At 32.5% G+C, this 23,861-nt stretch overlaps 1 protein-coding gene across 8 annotated transcripts; it reads right to left on the minus strand.

Annotated features, from left to right (window-relative positions):
* Positions 1–14,238: 14,238 nt before the first annotated feature.
* Positions 14,239–23,366, minus strand: LOC120082254 (cytochrome P450 71B2-like). 8 transcript variants are annotated; one of them, XR_016530431.1, is made up of 6 exons: positions 21,492–23,366; positions 21,042–21,182; positions 19,480–20,105; positions 15,484–16,250; positions 15,315–15,402; positions 14,239–15,224 (listed from the first exon to the last, which is right to left on the minus strand). XR_016530431.1 is itself a non-coding variant. In XM_039037538.2 (3 exons), exons 1-2 carry the CDS (start codon positions 21,954–21,956, stop codon positions 19,497–19,499), a joined length of 1,524 nt encoding a protein of 507 aa, XP_038893466.1. In that variant the 5' UTR covers positions 21,957–23,364; the 3' UTR covers positions 17,827–18,024; positions 19,480–19,496. The 8 variants fall into 8 exon arrangements, 4 of the variants coding, with proteins under 4 accessions (XP_038893466.1, XP_038893467.1, XP_038893468.1 ...); XR_016530430.1 differs by having other exon boundaries at positions 14,239–14,769; positions 14,832–15,224; positions 21,042–23,364; XR_016530432.1 differs by having other exon boundaries at positions 21,042–21,315; positions 21,492–21,736.
* Between the last annotated feature and the right edge of the window lie 495 nt (positions 23,367–23,861).

Genomic DNA, 23,861 nt, shown 5'->3' on the forward strand with positions numbered 1-23,861 from the left:
ATGTCTGTGTTTGTTTGGATCGAATCACTGTCGTTAACCAAACTGAAACAAAAGAAAATTTGTAAATATCGAACTACTCCTATTACTACTTTAACATATTAACAGTGGTAAGTCCGAGTCGATTCGAAGGTAAACACGATTTGTTTTGTTAAGTTAATTTCTTAACTAGAGCGATGAATGGGAGATTTTGGTGTGGAAGAAATAAAACATGCGAAATTAAAATAAAAGGATAAATGTAATCTAGAATAGGAATCTATCTAATTTCTAGAGAAAGAGAGAATTTCCTATGCAATTTCTTTCATTAGGCATCAATTAATTACACTGAATTTGTCAACCCCTTAACCTATTAGAAAATCTAATAACCAAATTAGCCAAATTCGATGTTAAACAAAATTAGCCCTAATTCAATTTACAACTCTTCCTTTTTAGTGACGTACACGTTAAAATTGAATTTCATTACGAAAGGATTCAATTGTTGAGACATACTACAAGCCAGAAAAGTCATATCTTATAGTATGATTTATTTGGAAAAGATTATATTAGTGCATATATACATTTGGTCAGAAAAAGTCTAGACTTTACACATGCGATCTTAATATACGCAACTAAATCAATCAATATATGTATAGGCTATGACGATTTTACAAACAAGAATTTCAATAATTTAATTTGTCAAATCAATTTATAAAAATTCCATTAAGATTCAATCAAATCATCCTAAAGAGTTCACAACAATTCAGTTAAATTAATTAGAAAACCTTCAAGAAAACATAAGGGCTCTTGCTCAAAAGAAATTAGATAGGAGTTACCTTTTAATTCATAAAAAATCCGAGATACACATCCAATCCATCGATTACAACTTAAAATGAAAAGAAAAACTAACCTAAAGAGACTAAAATCTTAAGGGAAAGGAAGAAGATTGAAGTTTAACTTGGCCTCCATCAGTTTGACCTCCAAAATTCAGCATTATTTGACCTAAAGACGAAGGGAGGTATTTATAGAAATCTTCACAGTGTTGCAACGCTAGAAACAACGTTGCAACGCTCGACAGAAAAGGCCACGAGCGTTAGGGAAAATGTTACAATGTTGAGCATTCTGTCTAAAACTCGATACTTGATGCACGATGATCCTTTACTCGATGCTCGATGCTTGATTACTTGATAGTATTTTACTCAATTGCATTTTTGGTAATTACTCGATGCCATTAATAAAAATATAAAATACTCGATGGTACTTGATGGTAATTTGGCAGTTTCAAATATTTTGAAGCCCAAATGCTCAAATCAACTCCAAATTGCTTCAAATTAACTCCAATCCGCTCCAAATCACCCATTCTACCTCTTGGTTGCTCGATACGTACAAAATAGGAAAAATAAACACATAAAACCCAATAACGAACCCAAATTATGCTAGGAATAATAGCTCTTTTGGAGATCTATCAAACACCCCAAACTTAATTCTTGCTCGTCCCGAGCAAGATAGGAATAAACAATCAAATAGAATATAAAATAATTAAAGACATGCTAGTTGAATTTGCAAGGTTGTTACTTCAGTCTCAATAGTCAAACTGAACAAAATTTGAAATCAAGAACGAAAATCAATTATGATCAATCAATGAAGCACAAGTTTAAGAATGATTCTCAATCTATTCATGCATGAGTGAGCCTAGAGTTTTGCTAGTTAAGCTTGCACAATCTAGAAAATTTTTATAAGGTCCTCGGCCCAGTTTTCCCACTAAACTGGTTTGGTTATCGACCTCGGGCATATCACACTTACATAGACAATGGTGCCTAAACTCATATACACAAAACATAAAGGGCATTTATTTTACTAGAGGCCAGCTTTCACACTCCACCGTCGGGAACCTATCATTCTTTTCTCACAGGCCCTAACTAGACACGACGGAGGTAGCTCTTTTCACCTCTATCTATGCACACACACAACATACTATTTTTCTTTTTTCTTTTTTTTTTCTCTTGCAGGCATGTCGATAAATGCCTCCTTTTTTAATTTTTTTTTTAGAATTGCAACTAATTTTCCTTTCTTTAATTTTTTCTCTCTTTTTTTTTTTTTTTTTTTTTTTTTTTTTCATAATAGGGCATATTTTATCCACTTTATCTAGTTTTTCTCTACAACAAGTATGGTTACTCCTAAGTCAAAGGTGGACCTTTCGAGGTGACAACAGAAATACAAACCAGATAACCCAGTTCTAAGCATGCAAGGCTTTAATTTCACAAAACAATGACTTAAAGATGCACGAGAGATAAAAAATGTTTTTTAAATTGGGCTAAAATCATGATCATGTTTTCCTAACATTCTTTCATGCAAATTTCATTACAAGAAGAGTGCGTCATAGACCATCATGATAACAACAGAGCAAATAGCAAGCAAGGAAATTAAGGCACACAAGCATTGTCCGAGCACAATGCTCAAGGACCTCAAGCTAGTAAAAACTACCCAACGAGTACCCCATCCGCAACTTAAAATAATACATTATCCCCAATGTATTCTTCATAAGCTCAATAAAGAAAAAGTTCAAGGGAACAGAAAACCTCCCCTGAAAATATTGTTGCACACGAGATGGTGGTGGTAGTAGGCTCGCCTAAGATGTTCCTCTCCTCTTGGTCTCCCTACAAAACAAAAACAAAAAGAAAGCTAATCTAGAAAAAAAATAAAGAAAGCAATAAAATTTTCACCTGGCTCCCTTTAGGAAGGACAAATTTTTAGCATCGATTGCTTGACATGACCTGTCTCCTGTCAAGGCACAAAGACATTCTCATATTTATCTGGTCCCTTCATGGATTAGTTGATATGGCCTGGTAAGGCTATAAGGCTCTTAATCTTTTGAAGAGAACCAGATATGTTGAATTTTGGATTTTTAATTTTGTTTGAAAAAAAGGAAAAAGAAAAATCAAAAGACTCAAGGACTGACTCTATAGAAAATAAAGACCCTGACTCAATTGACTCTTGAGAACAAGAAGAACAAAAACTAAAAAATATACTATATACCAGATGGTAGAATAGGGCGGGGTTTTTCAACCTCTAACTCCATTACCTGAAAATCGATGGGTTTAGACTCAGATTCTCCATAGTCCTCACAAACTGGTTCTAAACATGGCATACTATCCTCAAACTCATCCTCTAGTCGACACAAATTATCTCATTGCTGCGCGCCTCGGTAGTGTCATAAAATATGTGTAGCAGGGGTTCGCATCCTCTCTCAACTGAATCAGAAGATTGAGTGACTAAGTCTCTCAAACTCCAAAATCAACTCCAATCTCAGTTTGAAAACTAAAACTCTCCTGGAGGTCGTGGATCTCCTGCTAAAAAATAACATTGTTAATAACTAGTTGTCTAATCACATCTTTTAATGACATACCTGAGTCGACGGTGTGAGTATGCATCGTCATGTCAGATATGGCAGGGTGTAAATCATAGTGGAACTGGTCCCATCCTAGGTTTTCATAGCCATAGGACTCCTACCATCTTGGCCAATGAAAATCGTCATCCATATAACTAGGATACCCTCCCATAGAGTAGTCTCGTGGTATAGGGCTCCACTGCAAACTAATACATGCTTGCTCAGGGTGATCAGTCCTACATGCTTGCACCTACTGCGGGTTATCTGCAACCAACTGACTAACCAAAGAAGTTAACTCAACAAGTTGACCTCGTAGGTCACAAACCTCGTCAATAAGTCGAAATGCTCCACTCGATTGCCCTCATCCTTGTTGATGATATATGTCCATGCTTAAAATACTCACACAAAAAAGGAAAATAAATTAAAAGAAAAAGAATATTCTAACTAGAAATTTAACTTATGAAATGTCAATGGCTTCCCCAACAATGGTGCCATTTTTGTTCGGATCGAATCGATGTCGTTAATTCAACTCCAAACCGAAACAAAAGAAAATTTGTAAATACCAAACTACTCCTATTACTATTTTAATGTAGTAATAGTGGTAAGTCCAAGTCGATCCACAGGGAAGCATGATTTATGAATGGGGGTTTTGGTGTGGAAGAGATAAAACATGTGAAATTAAAATAAAAGAATAAATGTAATCTAGAATAGGAATCTATCTAATTTCTAGAGCAAGAGAGAGTTTCCTATGCAATTTCTTTCATTAGGCATCAATTAATTACTTTGAATCTGTAAACCCCTCAATCTATTAGAAAATTTAATAGCCAAATTAGCCAAATTCGATGTCAAACCAAATTAGCCCTAATTTAATTTACAACTCTTCATTTTTAGCGACATACAAGTTAAAATTGAATTGCATTACAAAAGAGTTCAATTGTTGAGACATACTACAAGCCAGAAAAGCCATATCTTATAGCATGATTTATTTGGAAAAGATTATATTAGGGCATACATGCATTTGGTCAGAAAAAGTCTAGACCTTACACGTGATCCTAATATGCGAAATTAAACCAATCAATATATGCATAGGCTATGGCAATTTTGCAAACAAGAATTTCAATAAACTAATTTGTCAATCAATTTATAAAAGTTCTATTAAGATTCAATCAAATCATCCCAAAGAGTTCAAAACAATTCAGTTAAATTAATTACAAAACCTTCAAGAAATTAAACATAGGGCTCTTGCTCAAAAGAAATTAGATAGGAGTTACCTCTTAATTCATAGACAAATTCAGGATACACATCCAATCTGTTGATTACAATCCAAACAAAAAAGAAAAACTAACCTAAAGAGACTAAAATCTGAAGGGAACAGAAGAAGATTGACGTTTAACTTCGGCCTCCATCAGTTCGACCTCCAAAATTCAGTATTACTTGACCTAAAGACGAAGGGAGATATTTATAGAAATCTTCACAGTGTTGCAATGCAAGAAATAGCGTTGCAACACTCAACAAAAAAGGCCACGAGCGTCAGGGAAAATGTTGCAACACTGAGCATTCTGTCTAAAACTTGATACTCGATGTACGATGATCCTTTACTCAATGCTCGATGCTCGATTACTCGAGATAACATTTTACTCGATGGCCTTTTTGGTAATTACTCGATACTTGATTACTCAATGATCGATTATAGTTGATGCTATTAATAAAAATATAGAATACTCGATGGTACTCGATGGCAATTTTGTATTTTCAACTCTTTTGAAGCCTGGATGCTCAAATCAACTCCAAATTGCTTCAAATTAATCCAATCGGCTCCAAATCAGCCATTCTACCTCTTGGTTGCTTGATACCTACAAAATAGAAAAAATACACATATAAAACTCAATAACGAGCTCGAATTAAGCTAGAATAATAGCTTTTTTTTAGAGCTATCAGTGTTACATAAAATTCACTCTATATGCAGCAATAATGCCTCTGCCCTTTGGGTTTGTAATCCCCCCTCTCTATGAGATCAACTCATTTAACTAAAATAGAATGAAATTAGACATAAAGGAAACAAAGGAGGATAAAAATTTCCAAATTAATAAAAGAGAAGAGTATGTGAAAGGTGTTTACCTTACAACTCTCAAATATGTTGTGTCTCTGAAAAAAGTGAGAATGTGAAATCAACAGCTACTTTGCTCTGATGTCTAATTTTTCAATGAACTTTTTGATGGCATACTTCTAGAAAATAAATATGAAAAGAGACATACAAAGAAATGAGTATAGAGAAAGGAAATTAGTGAAAAAGACAGATAGAAATCAAAATGAGGAAAAAAAAAACAAAACTTAATATAGCCACAACCTTCCAAATCAAACTTTCACATATATACTAGTTTTACAATCACAAGACATTCAAAAAACATTCAGAAGGGGAACAATGGAAGCAAAATATAACAATAACAATAACCACAATAACTCAAGTGATATATATCTGCTCCCCACCTAAAATCCAAAACTAGGAATGAAAAATTTATTTATCATGATGTCAAATGTACAACCAATGCTATAAAAGAGAGAACAGAAATCCTGATATTACAATTAAATCAAAGTTCATAAATAAGAGTTACAAATGTGGAATATTTTAGAAATTTGAGACTACAAAAACATTTAACTTTCATTAAAAAGAAATACAATATGCTAAACATAGTATATGAGATGGGAAAAGTCAAAAAAGAAAATATGTATATGAACATAATTATGGACAACGAGATTCATAAATGACATTAATAAAACCCACGCAATACAACATACAAGTAAGTCTGGGAAGTCACTAACAAGCAAGAAATGACTTTATTTTACATTTACAAATCCGAGTTACAAACACACTTAACATCATCTTAGGTGACACAAAACTCAAATTAACAAAAATACATGTAATCGATAAATTAATGAAGATTCCAACATACCATTAATTAATGTTTAAATCATGAAAGAGTTAAAGTCATATGATCAAGAACAAAACTAAAATCAAAACTCTCACTCAAAAAGGTGTTAATAGTAGGAAATTCTAAAGAGTTATCTCACATATATAGAATCCTCAAGAACTATCTCACAACATTCAAAAGAAAAGAAAGAACACAAAATACCCCAAAAAAGAAGAAGTAATTAAAGTTCACCTTTGATAATGCCGATAAGAAATGAGAGCTCACATTCTTTTGTTTGGAGAGCTCCAAAGAAGGAGAAATTGAAGAGGAGAAGTTGAATAAGATGGAGATTTCGATGTTAAGGAGAGTTTGCGAGGAGTAGTCGAAGTCGAGTGCAAAAAGTCAAGAAGTCGATCGAGGAGAGTCTGAGCGAGGAGAACTGGATGTCGATCAAAGAGAGTTTGAGCGAGAAGAACTCGATGGAAGTTGATCGAGGAGAGTCTAAGTGAGGAGAACTTGATCGAAGTCGATCGAGAAGAGTCTGAGCGAGGAGAACTCAATCGAGGAGAGTCTGAGAAAGGAAACTCGATGTCTAAGCGAGGAGAACTCGATCGAGGAGAGACTGAGCGAGGAGAACTTGATTGAAGTTGATCAAGGAGAGTCTAAGCGAGGAGAACTTGAAATTGATCGAGAAGAGTCTGAGCAAGGAGAAGTCGAAGTCGATCGAGGAGAGAGTCTATGCGAGGAGAAGTCGAAGTCGAATATAAGATTTCGAACGAGGGCAAAAAGACAAAGTCGATCAAAAGGGCAAAAGGGATTTCCAACACATTTTCCGTACAGATTTCGAATGCGCCTTTTTTTTTCATTTTCTATTCCTACTTTTCTTCCACTTTTCATAGCTATTTTATCAAATGGCACTTTATAAAAAGTTATTAAATGTATGTTTGTTGTAGTGAAGGCTAGTGGAAAAGTGATATCTAACTCTCAATTCTTCTTCGCCATACACTAGCTTGGTTATCGGTCTAAGATATACCTAACTTGCAAAAAAGAGAAGCAATTCTAAGACAAAGGTGCCTTTATAAATTCATGCACACAAATTTTAATTGGCATGTCTTTTACCTAGAAGGATAGCTTTCATACTCACACTGTCGGGAACCTATCACTCTTTTCTCCTGGGCCCTAACTAGCCATAATGAAGGTAGCTCTTTTCACCTCTATCCATGTACACACACGTGTAAGTGAAAGTTATATTATTTTGCAAGCTTGCTTAATTTTTTTATTATACTAGTAACTTTTTTATTTTTGTTAACTTTAGGCCATTTTTATTCCTCTTTGTCTAGACTTGCTTCTAAAACAAGTTGGTTGTTCTTAAGACTAAAAGTTGTCCTATCGAGGTGACAAAGAAAATCAAGTAGAAATGACATTTTTAAAAACCCAAGGTTCTAAACAAATATAAGAACAAAACATTCCATTTTTTTATGAAATTAAAAGGAAAAGAATTTTTCTTTTGAAAAATGGTTTCAAAATTTTGTTAGAAAGTTTTAAAATGTCCAAAATTTTTCTTGTATTTTTACTAAAAAGGATGTGTCATCAAAATTTCATTGATAAGACAGAAATGATTGTGTAAAAATTAAATGAGAATATAAATAAATTGAATGTGATTCTTTTATTTTGTATTTTCATGCATTCATTTAATCATGTATTTATTCATTTATAACAAAATATTATTTTGGAGCATTAACAAGAAATCATTATTCACAATCTCAACAAAGCCATCATCATAGAGCCACAAACATATAGTCAAGATATCAAGATATCAAAATATCAAAATGACAAAATCTAACTCTAACCCGAGCTTAGATGCTCAAGGGTTCCAGACATGCATTTATATCATCATTAGAAAGGGTCATTTTTCTATTAAAAAATTAATAAAAAATGTAAAAAATATGCAATGTTTCCCACCCCAACTTAAAAATTGAACATTATTCTCAATGTTTCAATTATGCATATAAGTTTAAGAACAAAAAGTAAGGGATGTAGAGAGAAACTTCCTTGGTTTTTATGGTTGCTTATTATTTTTCTTGAGAAAATTCTTTGTTTTTATTTTTCTTTGAGTTTTCCTTCTTCTTGAGTTTACCTACAAAGAAAAAGAAAAATCAATTATACTATCATAAGTATGTTAAGAAATGCAACAATAATAAAGGAAAAGAAAAAGAAAAGAAAAAAAATTGAAAATGAAAAAAAAAGAAGAGAAAATTCATCCTGTTTTGCACATTTTTAGTGTCGCTTGCTCGACGTTGGTGAAGAGGGGGATCATATATATGAGGGATTAGTCAAACACAAGTCCAATTGATCTTGGTTTACATGCCCTTCGTTGTAGATTTTAAGCCTATGCCCGTTCACCTTGAAAATTTTTCCTATTTTAAGGAACATCAAAATTCTCGGTCTTTTTAGGGCCTTTCTTCTTGGGATTCTTGAAACAACTACTCAAGAATTTGGACTCAATTCCTTTTTACCGCACTTTAAAAGCAGAGTGAAAGTTAGAAGCCTTATTTTTGTTTTTGTTATTACAAACAAATTTAGAATTAGAATTATGAGTTGAAGGTTTTTCTTTCAAACAAACAATATTCAAAGAATCATCAATTGTCTCTTTAGAAGAATCTTTATTCATGCGAAACTTATTTGAATCCTTGAAATCAATATCTTTTAAAGAATATTGATTATTTTTTAAAATTTCAAGAGAAGAATTAACTTTTTCATTGAAGTTCAGAGAAACATGAGAAGAATTTTGAGAAGTCCAATCAAAGTCATAATCTATAGAAGGAATTGTCAAACAATTAAAATTTTCATACAACATGGAATCAACAACATCATCTATCTCATCATGCAAATTAATAGAGCAAAGTGACAAGTACTCCATTGAAAATTTCATGGCATCATGAATGTTGAATGATTTTACTTCTCCATCAAATTCTACCGACAAAGACTCTTTATCTACATCAATTATAGTTTTTGTGATTTTCATGAAGGGTCTTCCTAGTAAGATAGTTGAAGAAGACGTGTGTAAGGTTCATCCATTTTCAAGATATAAAAAACAACGGGAAAAATCAACTCACCTACTCTTAACAAGACATCCTCAACTATGCCTAAAGGTTGTATGTATGACCTATCGGCTAATTGTATGTAAACATGAGTTTTTTGTAGGTCATTCAATTTTAGGTGTTCATAAACATAGTAAGGCATAACAATGATTCTTTCTCCTATTTTACATGGCAAGGTAAACATTCCCGGATCTCTACATTTTTTAGGCATATCTTTCTTTAACGAAGCAAAGACATTCTTGCTAACGGTTACTCTCTCCTCTTCCTTCTCTTTTCTTTTCTTAGTACATAAGTCTTTAAAAAATTCAGCATACCTAGGTATTTGCTTAATAACATTAAGCAAAGGAATGCTATTTTGTACCTTTTTTAACATCTCAACAAGCTCTACGTCAGTATCTTCTCCTTTAGGCCTTGCTAATCTACTAGGGAATTGTGCTTTAGGTACATAGGTGAAGAATATAAGCTCAACATTCAACATTCAAGAACTATTTCACATTTCTTTAACTTTTACAGTTAGTTATTGTAGCTACTTATATCAGAAATTAGTATAAATACTCATCATTTACAAATTTTGTAGATACAACATACATAGCTTCAAGAAGAACTTGAAAATTTGTAAAAGAAAGAATCTGTAACTTAGCTCTTAATAAAACTCTCCCCTTCCAGTGGACGTAGGCTTCAATAAGCTGAACCACGTATATTGTTGTGCATCTTCTTCCCTTTCTTCTCATCGTCTACACAATTGAATGGTCGTTCACCATTTTCTTCTTCCATCGTCTACACTATTGCATGGTTGTTCTCCATTTTCTTCTTCCATCGTCTACACGATTGCATGATTCTTCCATCGTTTACTCAAAGTATTCACACAGATCAAACAAGAAGACATTAGGGTTAGAAGAAAGTGTAAAGTATTCAAAAGGCAGAGAACGAGAGAACAAGAGAGCAAAAGAGAGAGAAAGAAAATTAATTCTACATTAATCACCCATCAGAAAAAAGTTTTTCTTTCATTTTTCCACCAGACAAAGAGTAGTGGTTCAAACCACGTGTAAAGCATTAGCTGGAAAATTGTGGGCGTTTAATAGCCAAGTTTTCTACCAAACCAAAGTAATTTTGGGGCAAAAGAACTGGGCTCATGTTTGGATCAACAAAGAAATGCCTCACAAGTATTTCATCATCTGGGCTGAATTCATCAAATATACAGAAGCAGGCCCAAGAAAGTGGTATCAGAGCAAAAGACTTACAAGATCTCAATTCTTGAAGAATCAAAACACATATTTTTCCATCCAAAATGTTAGTAACAAGGTTTGAGGTGGAGAAATTCGATGGAAAAGGAGACTTCGGATTGTGGAAGGCCAATATCAAGGTGATTCTCGGCCAGCAGAAAGCCCACAGAGCCCTCATTGACCCATCAACACTCCCTACCACTGTGATAGCTCAAGAAAAGGAAGACTGGGAGCTAGTAGCCTATGGTACGTTCGTTCTAAATCTTAGTGACAGTGTTCTTAGCAAGTTTTAGATCAAGAAACTGCATATAGGATATGGACTAAGCTAGAAGAGTTATATGCTACTAAAGATCTTCCTAGCAAAATGTATCTTAGGGAGAAATTCTTCACATTTAAAATGGATTCATCTAAAACATTAACTGATAACTTAGATGAGTTCAAGAAAATAGTTGCTGAATTTAAAACTCTAGGAAAAAAACTCGGTGATGAAAATGAGGCCTGTGTGCTTCTAAACTCCTTGCCTGAACCGTATAAAGAAATAAAAAATGCTCTAAAGTATGGAAGGGATAGTATAAGCACAGACACTATAATCTTAGCCCTAAGAACTAGAGAGCTTGAGTTACAAATTGATAGAAAGAATAAACCTAGTGGTGAAGGTCTATTTATAAAAGGAAACTTCAAACAAAACCATTTAAAAGACAGAAAACCTTACAACTCAGAAGAAAATAAATTAAAACAGAAAATAAAATGCAAGTACTGTAAGAAAAAGGGACATCTAATTAAGGACTATTTTATCTTAAAGAGAAAGAATCAAGAGAAAGAAAAGGATTCTAAAGGCAAATAGCCCGAAGCATCTGTTGTAGAAGGATCCTTCATCTACTCAGATGCTTTAGCCTCAACTTTAGACAAATCCAATCATGTAAACCCTCTAGGAAAATATGATTGGGTTATAGATTCCGGGTGCACCTTTCACATGACCTCAATGAAGCCTTGGTTTAACACCTTTAAAAAAATAGAAAGAGAAATGGTGTATATGGGAAACAACCAAGGCTGTAAAATAGAAGGCATTGGCTCTATTTCCATGAAACTTAAGGATGAAACCATCAAACTTCTTAGGAATGTGAGATATGTTCCATTACTTAAGAGAAATCTAATATCCTTAGGTATGCTAGATGCTATTGGGTGTAAGTACAGGGGTAAAGGAGGAACTCTTGAGGTGCTAAAGGATTCTAAAGTGATATTAGTTGAGGAAAAGATAAATGACTTATTTGTGGTCAAAGGAGTTGAAATGATGACAAGGGCATATGTTGCCACCACAAATAAGATCATAGAGGCTGATGTATGGCACAAAAGGCTATCTCACATTAGTGCTAAGGGCTTAGAAGTCCTATCCAATCAAGGGATTCTCCCTAAAGGTCTCTTAGAAAATCTAACCTTTTGTGAACACTGTGTTTTAGGGAAAGCCACAAGGCAAAGTTTCACTAAAGCATAACATACCACAAAAGCTATTCTAGACTATATACACTCTGACCTATGGGGTCCAGCTTCTACACCTAGCCTAAGTGGCTCAGAGTATTTACTTTCTTTTATTGATGACTTCTCTAGAAAAATTTGGGTTTACTTCCTTAAAACTAAAGACCAAGTGTTTGATAGGCTTAAGGAATGGAAACTCATGATAAAGAAACAAACTTCTAAACAAATTAAATACCTAAGAACTGACAATGGACTAGAATTTCATAGTGAAGAGTTTAACAAATTCTGTAAAAAAACAGGAATTACTAGGCATAGGACTGTTAGATTCACTCCTCAACAAAATGGAATAGCTGAAAGACTAAATAGAACAATCATGGAAAGAGTTAGATGTCTCCTATCAGATGCAATTCTGAGTGAAAAATATTGCACTGAGGCTGCAAGCTACACAGTGTACACCTTAAATAGGTGTCCACATTCCTCAAACTTTTTGACTCTTGAAGAAAAATGGACCCCAAATCCACCTAACCTAGAAAACCTAAGGGTATTTAGATGTGTTGGTTATATTCATCAAAATCAGGGGAAATTAAAATCTAGGGCAGTAAAGTGTATGTTTGTAGAGTTTTCGGAGGGAGTAAAAGGATTTAAGATGTGGAATCCTATTGAGAAAAAGTTTGTTATAAGCAGAGATGTCACTTTCAGAGAAAAAGAAATGTTTATGCAAAAAGAAAAGACATCTTATGAAGTTCTTAATAGTCCTAATACTACTAGGATTGAGGTGGAGTCACCTAAAGTTTCTTCCACTAACCAAAACCCTCCTATAGAATTAGAAGAAGAAGAAGAGGATGTCTCAAATGAGAATATATGGAATACTGAAGTTGTATCTGATTTAAGTCAGTATTCCTTGGCTAGGGATAGATAAAGAAGAGTGATAGTTTCTCCAGCTAGATATATTGAAACTAACTATATGAACCTAGTTTTAAATGCCACAATAGCTCCTAATGACCAAGAACCAGCCACTTTTGAAGAGGCAGTGAACTGTCCTAATGCTAGGTCTTGGATTCAAGCTATGTGTGAAGAGATGGAGTCACTCATTGTCAATAATACCTGGACCCTAGCTCCTCTTCCTAAAGGGTATAAACCTATAGCCTCTAAATGGATATATAAACTAAAAGAGGGTTTTACCAAAGAAGAAAAGCCTAGGTACAAGGCAAGGTTAGTGGCTAAAGGGTTTACTTAGAAGAAAGGAATAGACTATACTGAATTTTTTTCACCAGTAGTGAAACAAACCTCTGTTAGACTACTTTTATCTCTAGTTGCTCAGTACAATCTAGAACTAGATCAACTAGATGTTAAAACTGCCTTCCTACATGAAAACATAGATGAGGTTATCTATATGGTTTAACCCAAAGGGTTTGAGGAAAAAGGAAAGGAAGACCTATACTGTCTCCTAAATAAGTCAATATATGGTCTAAAACAATCCCCTAGATGCTGGTATAGAAGGTTTAATGACTACATAAAGAGTATTGGATTTCAAAGAAGTTCCTACATAAAGAGTAAGAGAGAGAGCGAGATTTGAGAGAGCAAGATTTTGAGAGAGAACGAGATTTGAGAGAGCGAGAGTTTGAGAGAGAGCGAGATTTTGAGAGCGAGAGCGAGATATCCGTACAAATTTCCCTTTTTTTCTTTTTTTAATTATTACACATTCCACCTTCTTTCTTTCTTCCTTTTTTTTTTTTTAAATTTTCCGTTTTATAAAAAAAAATTCTAAAAATATTTTATTATTATTTATAATTTAAAAAAAAAAAGAAAAAAACTCCATCAAAATCTTGGTACCAAATGTACAAAAGGAATCCAAGATCATTATTATAAAATCTTTTAAACTATTGACCTCGCTACTGTGATTAAAATTTCTGTTCTTTATATCAATAATACAGTCTTATTTATAGACTGTATTATTGATATAAATTATTAAGGCTTTGAGTGTTGTTTTGATTTATTATGTCCCAAAATTATTATCTAAAATATTTAAATTTGAATATTGAAGTTTTTTTTATCGAACTTTTTAGATTTAGACTATCTGATATTATTATTTATGTCAGTGACATTTAAAAGCTTATATATCAAAATAATTGCTATTCATAATATATAAAAAGAATAAATTAAAAAAATAATATCTCATAAAAATAAAATGTAAATTAAATATCTCATATATATAAAAATAATTACAAAAATCAATATGTCCCACAAGGCAGACGTCGTCGATTTCGAGCTGGTTGTCGTCGTCGACTTCGAACTTGAGGTTGCTCGGGTTCTTCTTGATGTTGCTTTGGTACCTCTGCAGGCGCTTCATAATATAAATATTTATTATGCTCTCCACGACCCCGACCATGTCCATGCACGTATGAAGACGAATGACCAGCCTCTGAGTCATAATGTCCTGAACCAAATGCTGGCATCATCATCATCGAACTAATCAGTTTGACTCTGTGTCTGCATCATAGGGGAAAACTCTTCCACATTATTTGCAACCTCATCAAACTCATCCTCTTCCCGAACAGGTCCTCTACGTCTAGGAGCTGGTGGAGGAATAATAGGTATACCGTATAATGAATTTCCTCCATATAGCTTTGGTTGTCACTACATATAGCAAGAACCTGGTTTGGATCATTCGCAACCTCACGTAGTCTATGGTTGTTCGATCTCTGTAAATATAAAAAAATTAGACAATATTTAAATTAAAAATAATTAGATAATATTCATTTACCAGATGACCCACAACTGCTCCCGGACGAGTGACGTAGTGCCTTGTGATATTATTATACCAATGAATATATTTTGGAGTGACATCTGTGTCAAACTATTCAAGAGAAACTGCTACTGCAATAAACCTTGCACGATAGTGCCATCCCACTACCAAATGTGCAACTTTTTCGGACCAATCTCCAGTCCTTAGGTCAATATCATGCAGTATGGGTTCAATATTACAAGGCGATGAGACATTATGCTGAAAACCGAATTGTCTCATCACCCTGTCAGGAAGATGCCACTCACCAATGTGAAAACATATGAAAGGACTCATCGTTCGGCATATGTTTCGACCATTCGTACAAAAATTAGGCAAAGTATGCACAATAATTTTGTACGGCTCCCAAATAACCTGAAACAAAAAATATTATATTAGAGAATATTAAAGACAAATACAATAAAAATGTGTATAAAATAATCAATTAGGTTTAGTGTAATGTACCTGTTTAGGTTGAAGCAGATCAAACATGTATCTATACTAGCTGACTACATGTGTGCCTGTCCTAGTCACAAAAATTTTTTCTCTCCACCTAAATTTTTAAATTGATAATTTAGAATTTAAATTAACTAGATCAGTGATATAAAAATTAAATTGAATTAAAACAACATACCGAGAACCGTAGGCTCGTTCAACTAACTGAGCGTCATTAACATGTTGTAGCTGTGGAGCCATTGTTGGAAATCGCTCCCGAGCCCATAGTTGCAAAAGTATGAGATGCCCAGCTATCTCTCGAACATCAGGTCTTGTTGCTTTGTATAGTTGTCTATACAACCATGCCAAGCATGCTCCACCCCACGAATACCGCCCCGCATTATGGAGGTTAGCTAACAGTGGCAGGAACATCAAGTGAACAAAATGACTTGATTTATCTGAAAACAGACTTCCACAATCTGTGAGCTTACGAAATTGTGTTTCTAACCATATTAAACTTAACCTCGATCCTTTAATCTTGTCGGCAAGTGGGGTCACACCGAGGTACAGTTGACAAACTTATAACCAGTCATCGTACATCACTCCGGTGACCGACTTACCGTCAACAGGTAAACCCAACAACACTTCTATGTCTTATAGAATGATAGTGCACTCTCCAACAGACATATGGAATGTATGTGTCTCGGGCCTCCATCTATCGACCAAGGTTGTGATCAGATGCCAGTCCAACTGAATAAATCCTAATCTGGCAACCCCATAGAATCCAGATGTGCACAATAGCGGTAGTATTCGAGGGTGGAGTGGGATAGTGCGCTGGAGAACTGCCTCTCGACGCATGCAAGATATTTCTCTAGCAGTACGATCTCGCCATATAATAGATGATCGATGAATAGACTGGTCGTACAAAATATCGGGATCAACAAGTCTTGGGTTTAAAGCCATGATCTGAAAAAAAAAAATATTTATTTCTCAACTAAAAAATATTTGTTTCTCAATTAGAAGAATAATGTACAACTTAATTAGAAGAATAATGTACAACTTAATTAGAAGAATAATGTACAACTTAATTAAAAGAACAATGTACAACTTAATTAGAAGAACAATGTACAACTTAATTAAAAGAATAATGTACAACTTTATAATAAAAAAAATTGAATATACAATAAATTTATTTACTTTCCATAGAAATATATATATGTATATATATATACATGATCAATGAGAAAAAAAACTAGTAATCATAATGAAAAAATAACAACAATAACAAAATTTTGAATTGTAAGGGAGAGCGAGATTGAGTGAGATAGATTGAGAACGAGATTGTAAGAGAGAGCGAGATTGAGAGCGAGATGTTCAGAGAGAGCGAGATTGTGAGAGAGAGCGAGATTGTAGGAGAGAGCGAGACTCATACATTCCATAGACGTTGGAGATTGTCCCATCCTACAATCTCACTCTCTCAATCTCGCTCTCTCCTACAATATGGCTTGTAATCTCGCTCTCTCATACATTCTCGCTTTCAATCTCACAATCTCGCTCTTTCTTACAATCTTGCTCTCTCTTACAATCTGCTTCACCCACTTATCTTCCTTGTCGAGGGTTGAAGTTTCGACTTATGTAAAACTAGCAAGATTTCCTTTTCCTAATCAAGGGTTGAAGTTTTGACTTATGTATGTCGAAACTTCAACCCTCGACAACCCTTGTTTCCAAGTTTTTCTTTGTCTGTCGAGTTCTCAACGTTCGACCTCTACATTAGTCGAATCCTCAACCCTCGACTTCTAGCCTTGAACTCCCAAAACAACAATATTTCTCTAATAAGTTTCAAAACAACAATATTTATCTAATAAGTTTTGAAAACAACAATATTAATATTAAAGGTCCCTCAAAACTCCCCTTTTTTATCCCCTCAAAACTAATCCTAAAAATTAATATATTTTCCTTTCTTTCTCTCTTCCCTCATCTTTGTCGTTTGGATCCATATTTTCTTTTTTTTTTTTATCGTCAAACCTATGGGTTATTAAAACCCATTTTTTACCCACTCAAAACTCTCATTTTTTATCCCTCATAACTAACCTTAAAAGTCAATATATTTTCATTTCTTTCTCTCTTACCTCATCTTTGCCATTTGGATCCAGATTTTTTTTTTTTTTTTTTTTTTTTTTTTTTTTTTTTTTTTTTTTATCGTCAAAACCCTTGGATTATATTTTCATTTCTTTCTCTCTTCCCTCATCTTTGCCGTTTGGATCCGCCAAATATACTATCCATATTATATAAAAATAAACTGTATGATATGTGAAATAATAAAGTTAAGTTAGCAAGATTCAATATATATACATATAATATACCAATTAGTAATTGGGATAATTACCTTCAATATATATACATACAATATACAATATACCAATTAATTGAGTAGCAATATGAAATATATTTTGTTGGTATGTTTTATCGATTGAAGAGAATTAGAATTATTACAGTTTTTGAAAAGAATATTCGAAAAATAATATATTATGTTCTACAAATTGAGAAAAAAAATGAGATTGTCCAGTTTATGTCATAAATGATTTGAGAAAATGCGTGTATATTTGAAAATTAATCAACAATAGCAAAACATAAAAATAAAAAATAAAATAATGAAATACAAAAATAAACAGAAAAAAATAGAACTAATCTCATTTACAAAAAAACTGCATCAGATCCTCCAACTCAACTCAACTCAATTCTGCACAACAAACACAGACAATAATTACCAACTCAACTTAACTCTGCAAACAAACACAGACAATTTAACTCCCCAGATAATTTAAATAATAATTACCAACTCAACTCAACTCTCTACTTTTATCAAATACCAAACACACCATGAGAAATTTTGGTAAAACATAAATTCAGGATTATTCTAAAATGGTTATACGACAAAAAGAGAGAGTGCCGCAGCGCCAGATTTCCTTATTTGAGTAGAAAAATTTGGGAAAAAAATTATCTATATATTCTATGATTATTTAGTGGTCTTCATCACAAAATTTCAAAGTCCTAAAGTGAATTTTTTCGGCCAAAAGAATAGAGTGCATGAGGGATTGATTTTGGAGGTTGTTCGAGTTTTCAAGAGGAAGATCGAGGCGAGCTTGGAGAAATAATTAAGAGACGACAGGAGGCTTTAATAGTAGTTTTTTTTTTGTTCCCCTTCTTTCTTTACTGGTTATGCTTGCAATCTTGTATGAAAATATGTTGATGAGAGTTATGACTAGCTAAATTGTTTAGTTTTAGGGTACTTATGAAATTACTCATGAATTTAGGTTAAGTATTTAGTGATTTTATGGATATGGTTGAATTTTATGATTTTCACTAGTATTGTGCTTTATTTTTATTGATCGGTCTTCCATAAATATTAAGTTGAATGTTTAATTTGATGGATTGAATGTTTAACTGGAACTGTATCATTGAATCATTATTAATCTCTCGTGAAAATAGTTAGATTAATAATGAAAGTTGATTATGACATTTGCTTAATGCCCTATTTCTTAATTTGATATCAAGAAATTAGTTATCATTTAAGTTGAATGAGAATTGGTTATTTTTGATTGAAAATAATCTTGATTTAAGTTTATAGACTTAAACATATTGTTTATACATAATTCCATGAATTAGCTAAACTAGACTTAATGAAGTAATTAATGGATTTAACACCCTAGAACCATTTTTCAAAACTCTTTTATTGCTTTGTTTATTAACATTTATAAAGTAAAACTTGATTTCCAATCCCTAGCTAAATTTGACACAATCCTAAGATAGCTAGGCAAAGAAGTTAATTTGATCAGTATCGTTTGAATTACTATAACTTGATCAGTGCGTATTGAATCAATAATTGTTTTAGATGACAAAACTGGTGAAAATATTTTTAAATATAGCAAAATATCATTTTCTACCAATGATAGACACTGATCGATCTATCAGTATCAGTGATTGATATTGATAAATGTTTTATCACTGATTGACAGTCATATTTTGCTATATTTATAAATAAGTTGGTCATGTTCCTATATTTGAATTTTTTTTTTAAAAAAGTATATAACAACCAAAATGAACAAAAATTAAAAGTACAATGATCAAACTAAATGATTTAAAAGTACACAGACTAAAATAAACCAAAAATAAAAGTATCAAAGTAGTATTTTACCTTCTAAACCAATAATCCTAGCTGAAGTAAGGGATTGGAACAAGTCGAAGAGGCAATTTCTTGGAAGCTGAAAGACCAATACCTTCATCCATGTCCACATCTTCTTCCTTCATTCCGTTTGGCAATTTCCAATTAAAGCACAATATCATATTTGCTAACACGAGCTCCATAGTAATAATCGCCATATTCATTCCTGGACAAATCCTTCGACCAGCTCCAAACGGTATTAACTCAAAATTTTGTCCTTTATAATCAATATTGCTTTCCATAAATCTCTCTGGAAAAAACTCTAGTGGGTTTGTCCAAGATTCTGGGTCTCGTCCAATTGCCCATACATTCACATGAATATGGGTTTTGGGATGAATATCATAACCATTGAGCTGAAAATGAGACATGCTTTCTCTTGGTAGGAGAAGTGGGACAGGCGGATGAAGCCTTAGAACTTCTTTCATCACTATTCTTAGATATTTTAGCTTTTCAAGGTCGCTCTCCTTCACTTGATCTTCTTTGATGTTGCTTCTGATCTCATCTTGTAGCTTCTTCATCACTTTTGGATTTCTAATAAGCTCTGTCATCGCCCAAACTATGGTGGTTTCTCCTGTTTCCACTCCAGCTAGAAATATATCCTTAAAAGCAAGTACACACCCCAAATAGAGGAAAAAGAAAACTTAAGCTCATGCAAAATAAAAGATGGAAATCAGACTAGCCCATTTTTATGTATCCTACAAAATTGTCCCATCTATCATATAGTTTGTCAGGTAGAAATTTTTATTTATTTCTTTAAATATTTTAATTTTTTTTTGGGTTTATAATGACTGTAGAATGCATAGAGATATGTATAGCCAAGTATTGCTCCCAGAAATCAATTTAGTAAATGTCCTTGTTTGATGCTTTTATTTTTCTTATTTTCTAATTTTTTAGAAACTACATGTGCCTAGGTAACCATTCCAATCAACTTAAGATCTCATTAAATTGGAATCAATGGGTTGCTTACTAAGTTATTATTTCTAATTTTCTAGACACAAAACAGAAAAGTTTACTCGGTTTGGTAGTCATTTAATTCTTTTTATTTTTAATTTTTAAAAATTGAGTCTATATTTTTTTTACAATGATTTTCATTTGTCTTAAGTGAAAGTGAAATAGTTGAATGCTTAATTAAATTCTAAAAACAAAAATAAATTTTAAAAACAAAAACTATTTTTTTACTTTTATAAATTGGCTTGATTTTTAAAATAACTATAGAAAATAGAAAACAAAGCAATGAATTTAAATGTGGAAAGAGTGTTTCAAACATAATCTTAAGAAATAAAAAATTTTAAAAAAGGGTCTTAGTCTTTTTTTTTTTTTTTTTTCCCTCTAATTTTTAAGAAAAAATTCCACTTTCCATGGGTTTGGATGTTGTACTTAATCCCATACTTTCTTCTCCTTTACCCTAAAAAATATTTCCCATACGACAATGTTTTATTGGACCACTGCCTAAGCTCAACAAAGATAAGTATAGAGAGGTAGCACCTAAACTTTTTTCTTTGCAAATAATAATAGTAAAGGAGTTTAGATTATACCATGATAAGTGCCTTTACACAATCTAGGGTAAATTTGACTCCATCAAGTTCGGAGCTGTCTCTCTCCATTCTCAACAAAACATCAACAATATTTTCATCATTTCCAGAAGTCGCCTTGAAGTTGATGCGATCATCGACTACCTGTTGAAAAATGGCATCCATTTCAGCAAAGCTCTTCTCCAACGTCCCATGAACACCATTAAACCGATCAATAATCCATCCCACACCAGGAAAAAAATCAGTAGCCGCGAAGGTTCCTATTGCTACCATTGCTCTGCGGATGATATGTTGAAAATTCTCATTATCCAATTCTCCCCCACTAAAGCTTTTACCGAAAGAAATTCTGAAGGTTATATTTGCAGTAAGAGAATAACTTCTCTCACTCAAATCAATTGGATAATTTGAAGAATTTGAGGATTGTTGAGAGATTGAGTTTATGAAGAAACCCACCTCCTCTTCTCTAATATGTTGAAATGATTGCACTCGTTTTGTGCTGAAGAGCTCGAGCATGAAAATCTTTCGAAGCTCCCTCCAACGCTCACCATATGGGGATAAATTCAGATCTTGGAAGTTGTACGAAAATCTTCCACTGCCTGTTAAGCGAGGGCGGCTGCAAGAAGCAAGATCGTGGTGTTTGAACAGCTCTCTTGCGGCTGCTGCGGAAGAGATGACGACGGTTGGGACAGAGCCGAGTTTGAGGAGCATGATGGGGCCGTGAGTTCTTGAAAGGTTCCATAAAGAGTGATGAGGGTGAGAGCCAATGAGGTGTAAATGACCCAACAAAGGAAGCTTTGGAGGGCTTGGAGAAGGACCATTAACCTTGTTATTGTTGTTGTGAAGAAGATTTTTTGTTTTGAGAAGTAGTGAAGTTAAGAGAAAAAGGAGAGGAACCCAAATAAAAATGATATTCATCATCTGAATAATAGGGAGAGATCAGAGGGCACAGTGTTGAAGCAAGTTGACAAGACACAATGTTGAATGAAGTTGGCAAAGTCTATATATAGACTTCTTATGTTAGCTGGTGCTTTAAGGGAGTATGTATTATATGTTATTTAACCTATTAACTCAATTAATAAATCTATAAAATCTAAATATAAAATTGACTAAGGAGATAATGTGACAATATGACTTTGAAGAAAATTTATATTTTTGTTTTTGCCCTCTCTCAACTTTTTCACACCTCTCATTTATCTTGTTCTCTATTCGGTCTCGATTTTCTCCCTTTTCTTTGGCATATTCTATTGGAAGCATTCTGAAAACGCCTCCACACCAACCATAGTGTGGTTAAAAATATTCTTCCGTATAAAGCAGAAGAAAAATTGAAGGTGTCTAAGCTAAACTGAAGATAATCTTAAGATATTGCCTGTGAAAAATAAACGGTGTTTGCTTATTTTCACTTTTGAAAAACCTAAGTTAATAGATGAAAGGAAAACAATTTTGTGCATATGTGATAGAATTTATCTTTATATATTTCATCAAATTGTTTAATCCTAATTTGATTCTTCTATCTTCTTTTTAAGTATTTTAGTTTGCTTTTTTCGGTGTGTGATGATAGTTAGATGCATAAAGATTAACATATCATGGGATACAACCAAGTATTATTTTGATAAAAATTGAAAATTTAATGAGAAATTATAATTTTTTTTAAAAAAATAATTCAAGTGTATATTAACTACATGTCAAAGAGAGTATAGTTCCACAATAATTAACACATACCATTTTCTTCTAGAAAGGACAATCAAATCTCGAACTTTATCTTTTGTACTAGATAAAGAAATAAACATTAGGCAAATAAAGAAAAAAACATTATGCAACATATACCATCTTCTTCTAAGAAAGACGTTCAAATCCCCAACTTTATCTATTGTACTAAATAAAGAAATAAACATTAGGCAAATAAAGAAATAAACATTAAGCAAACACTTCTAAAATATAATGTATACATAAAGAAAAAAAAAACATAGAAATAAATAAATAGAAGTGATGTTTATAAATTTAATTTTCGAAAATAAAAATTATAAAACTAAGGTCCTGTTTATTAACTATTTTGGCTCAGTCAGATAATATTTATAGCGTCTTTTTTTTATAAGCCCGCTTATTCATCTTTACAAAATTTGAATTTTCATAATTTGGTTTTTAATTTTTAAAAATCGATTTTTTGTTTTCAGTTTTTACAAAAGAAAAATCATAAATGTTTGGTTACCGTTATTAGTTTTTGTCTCTCTTTAAAAAATAAAATACATGTGGTTAATTGTTTTTTTATTTTCTTTTTCTAAAATTGGAAAGAAAAATTATGTTTGATAATCATGATTTTTTTAAAAATATCAAAATAAGTTTGATGACTTTATTTTAGTTTTATATATTTTTTTATAAAAATGAAATTTAACTATTTTTACAATTACTTTCTATCTAATTTTATCTTTATTTTAAAGACATGTTTCTCTTTTTAAAATTTGGCTAAAAATTAAGGCTCAATTTCGTAACCATTTGGTTTTTTTATTTTCATTTTTTAAAATTAAGTATATAACGTTTACCTTTCTTATAGTGATCTGCATCTTTATCATGTATAATTGTTGAATTTTTAGCCAAATTTTAAAAGCAAAATCAATTTTTTGAAAGCTATTTTTTTTAGTTTTCAGAATTTGGCTGGATTTTTTAAACCATTGATATAAAATAATTTGAGAAAAAAAAGTTTACTCTGAAAGAAAAAAAAAATATATATATATATATATATATATATATGTTTGAAGAAAAAAAATATGTGAAAAAAAGTTAACGTGTTCTTTGCTACGTAAGTTTGTAAATTTTCAACGTTGAATT

Source organism: Benincasa hispida, chromosome 7, assembly GCF_027475165.1.
Source record: "Benincasa hispida cultivar pf3 chromosome 7, pf3_genome.v1.1, whole genome shotgun sequence".
NCBI classification, from domain to species: Eukaryota; Viridiplantae; Streptophyta; class Magnoliopsida; order Cucurbitales; family Cucurbitaceae; genus Benincasa; species Benincasa hispida.

Excerpts from the sequence above, each read along its gene's own strand:
- LOC120082254 (XM_039037538.2), bottom strand. The coding sequence starts at position 21,956 with ATGATGAATATCATTTTTATTTGGGTTCCTCTCCTTTTTCTCTTAACT. Across the intron at positions 20,106-21,041 it reads GTGTAAAGGCACTTATCATG|GATATATTTCTAGCTGGAGT; the intron begins GTATAATCTAAA and ends CTTGCTTTTAAG.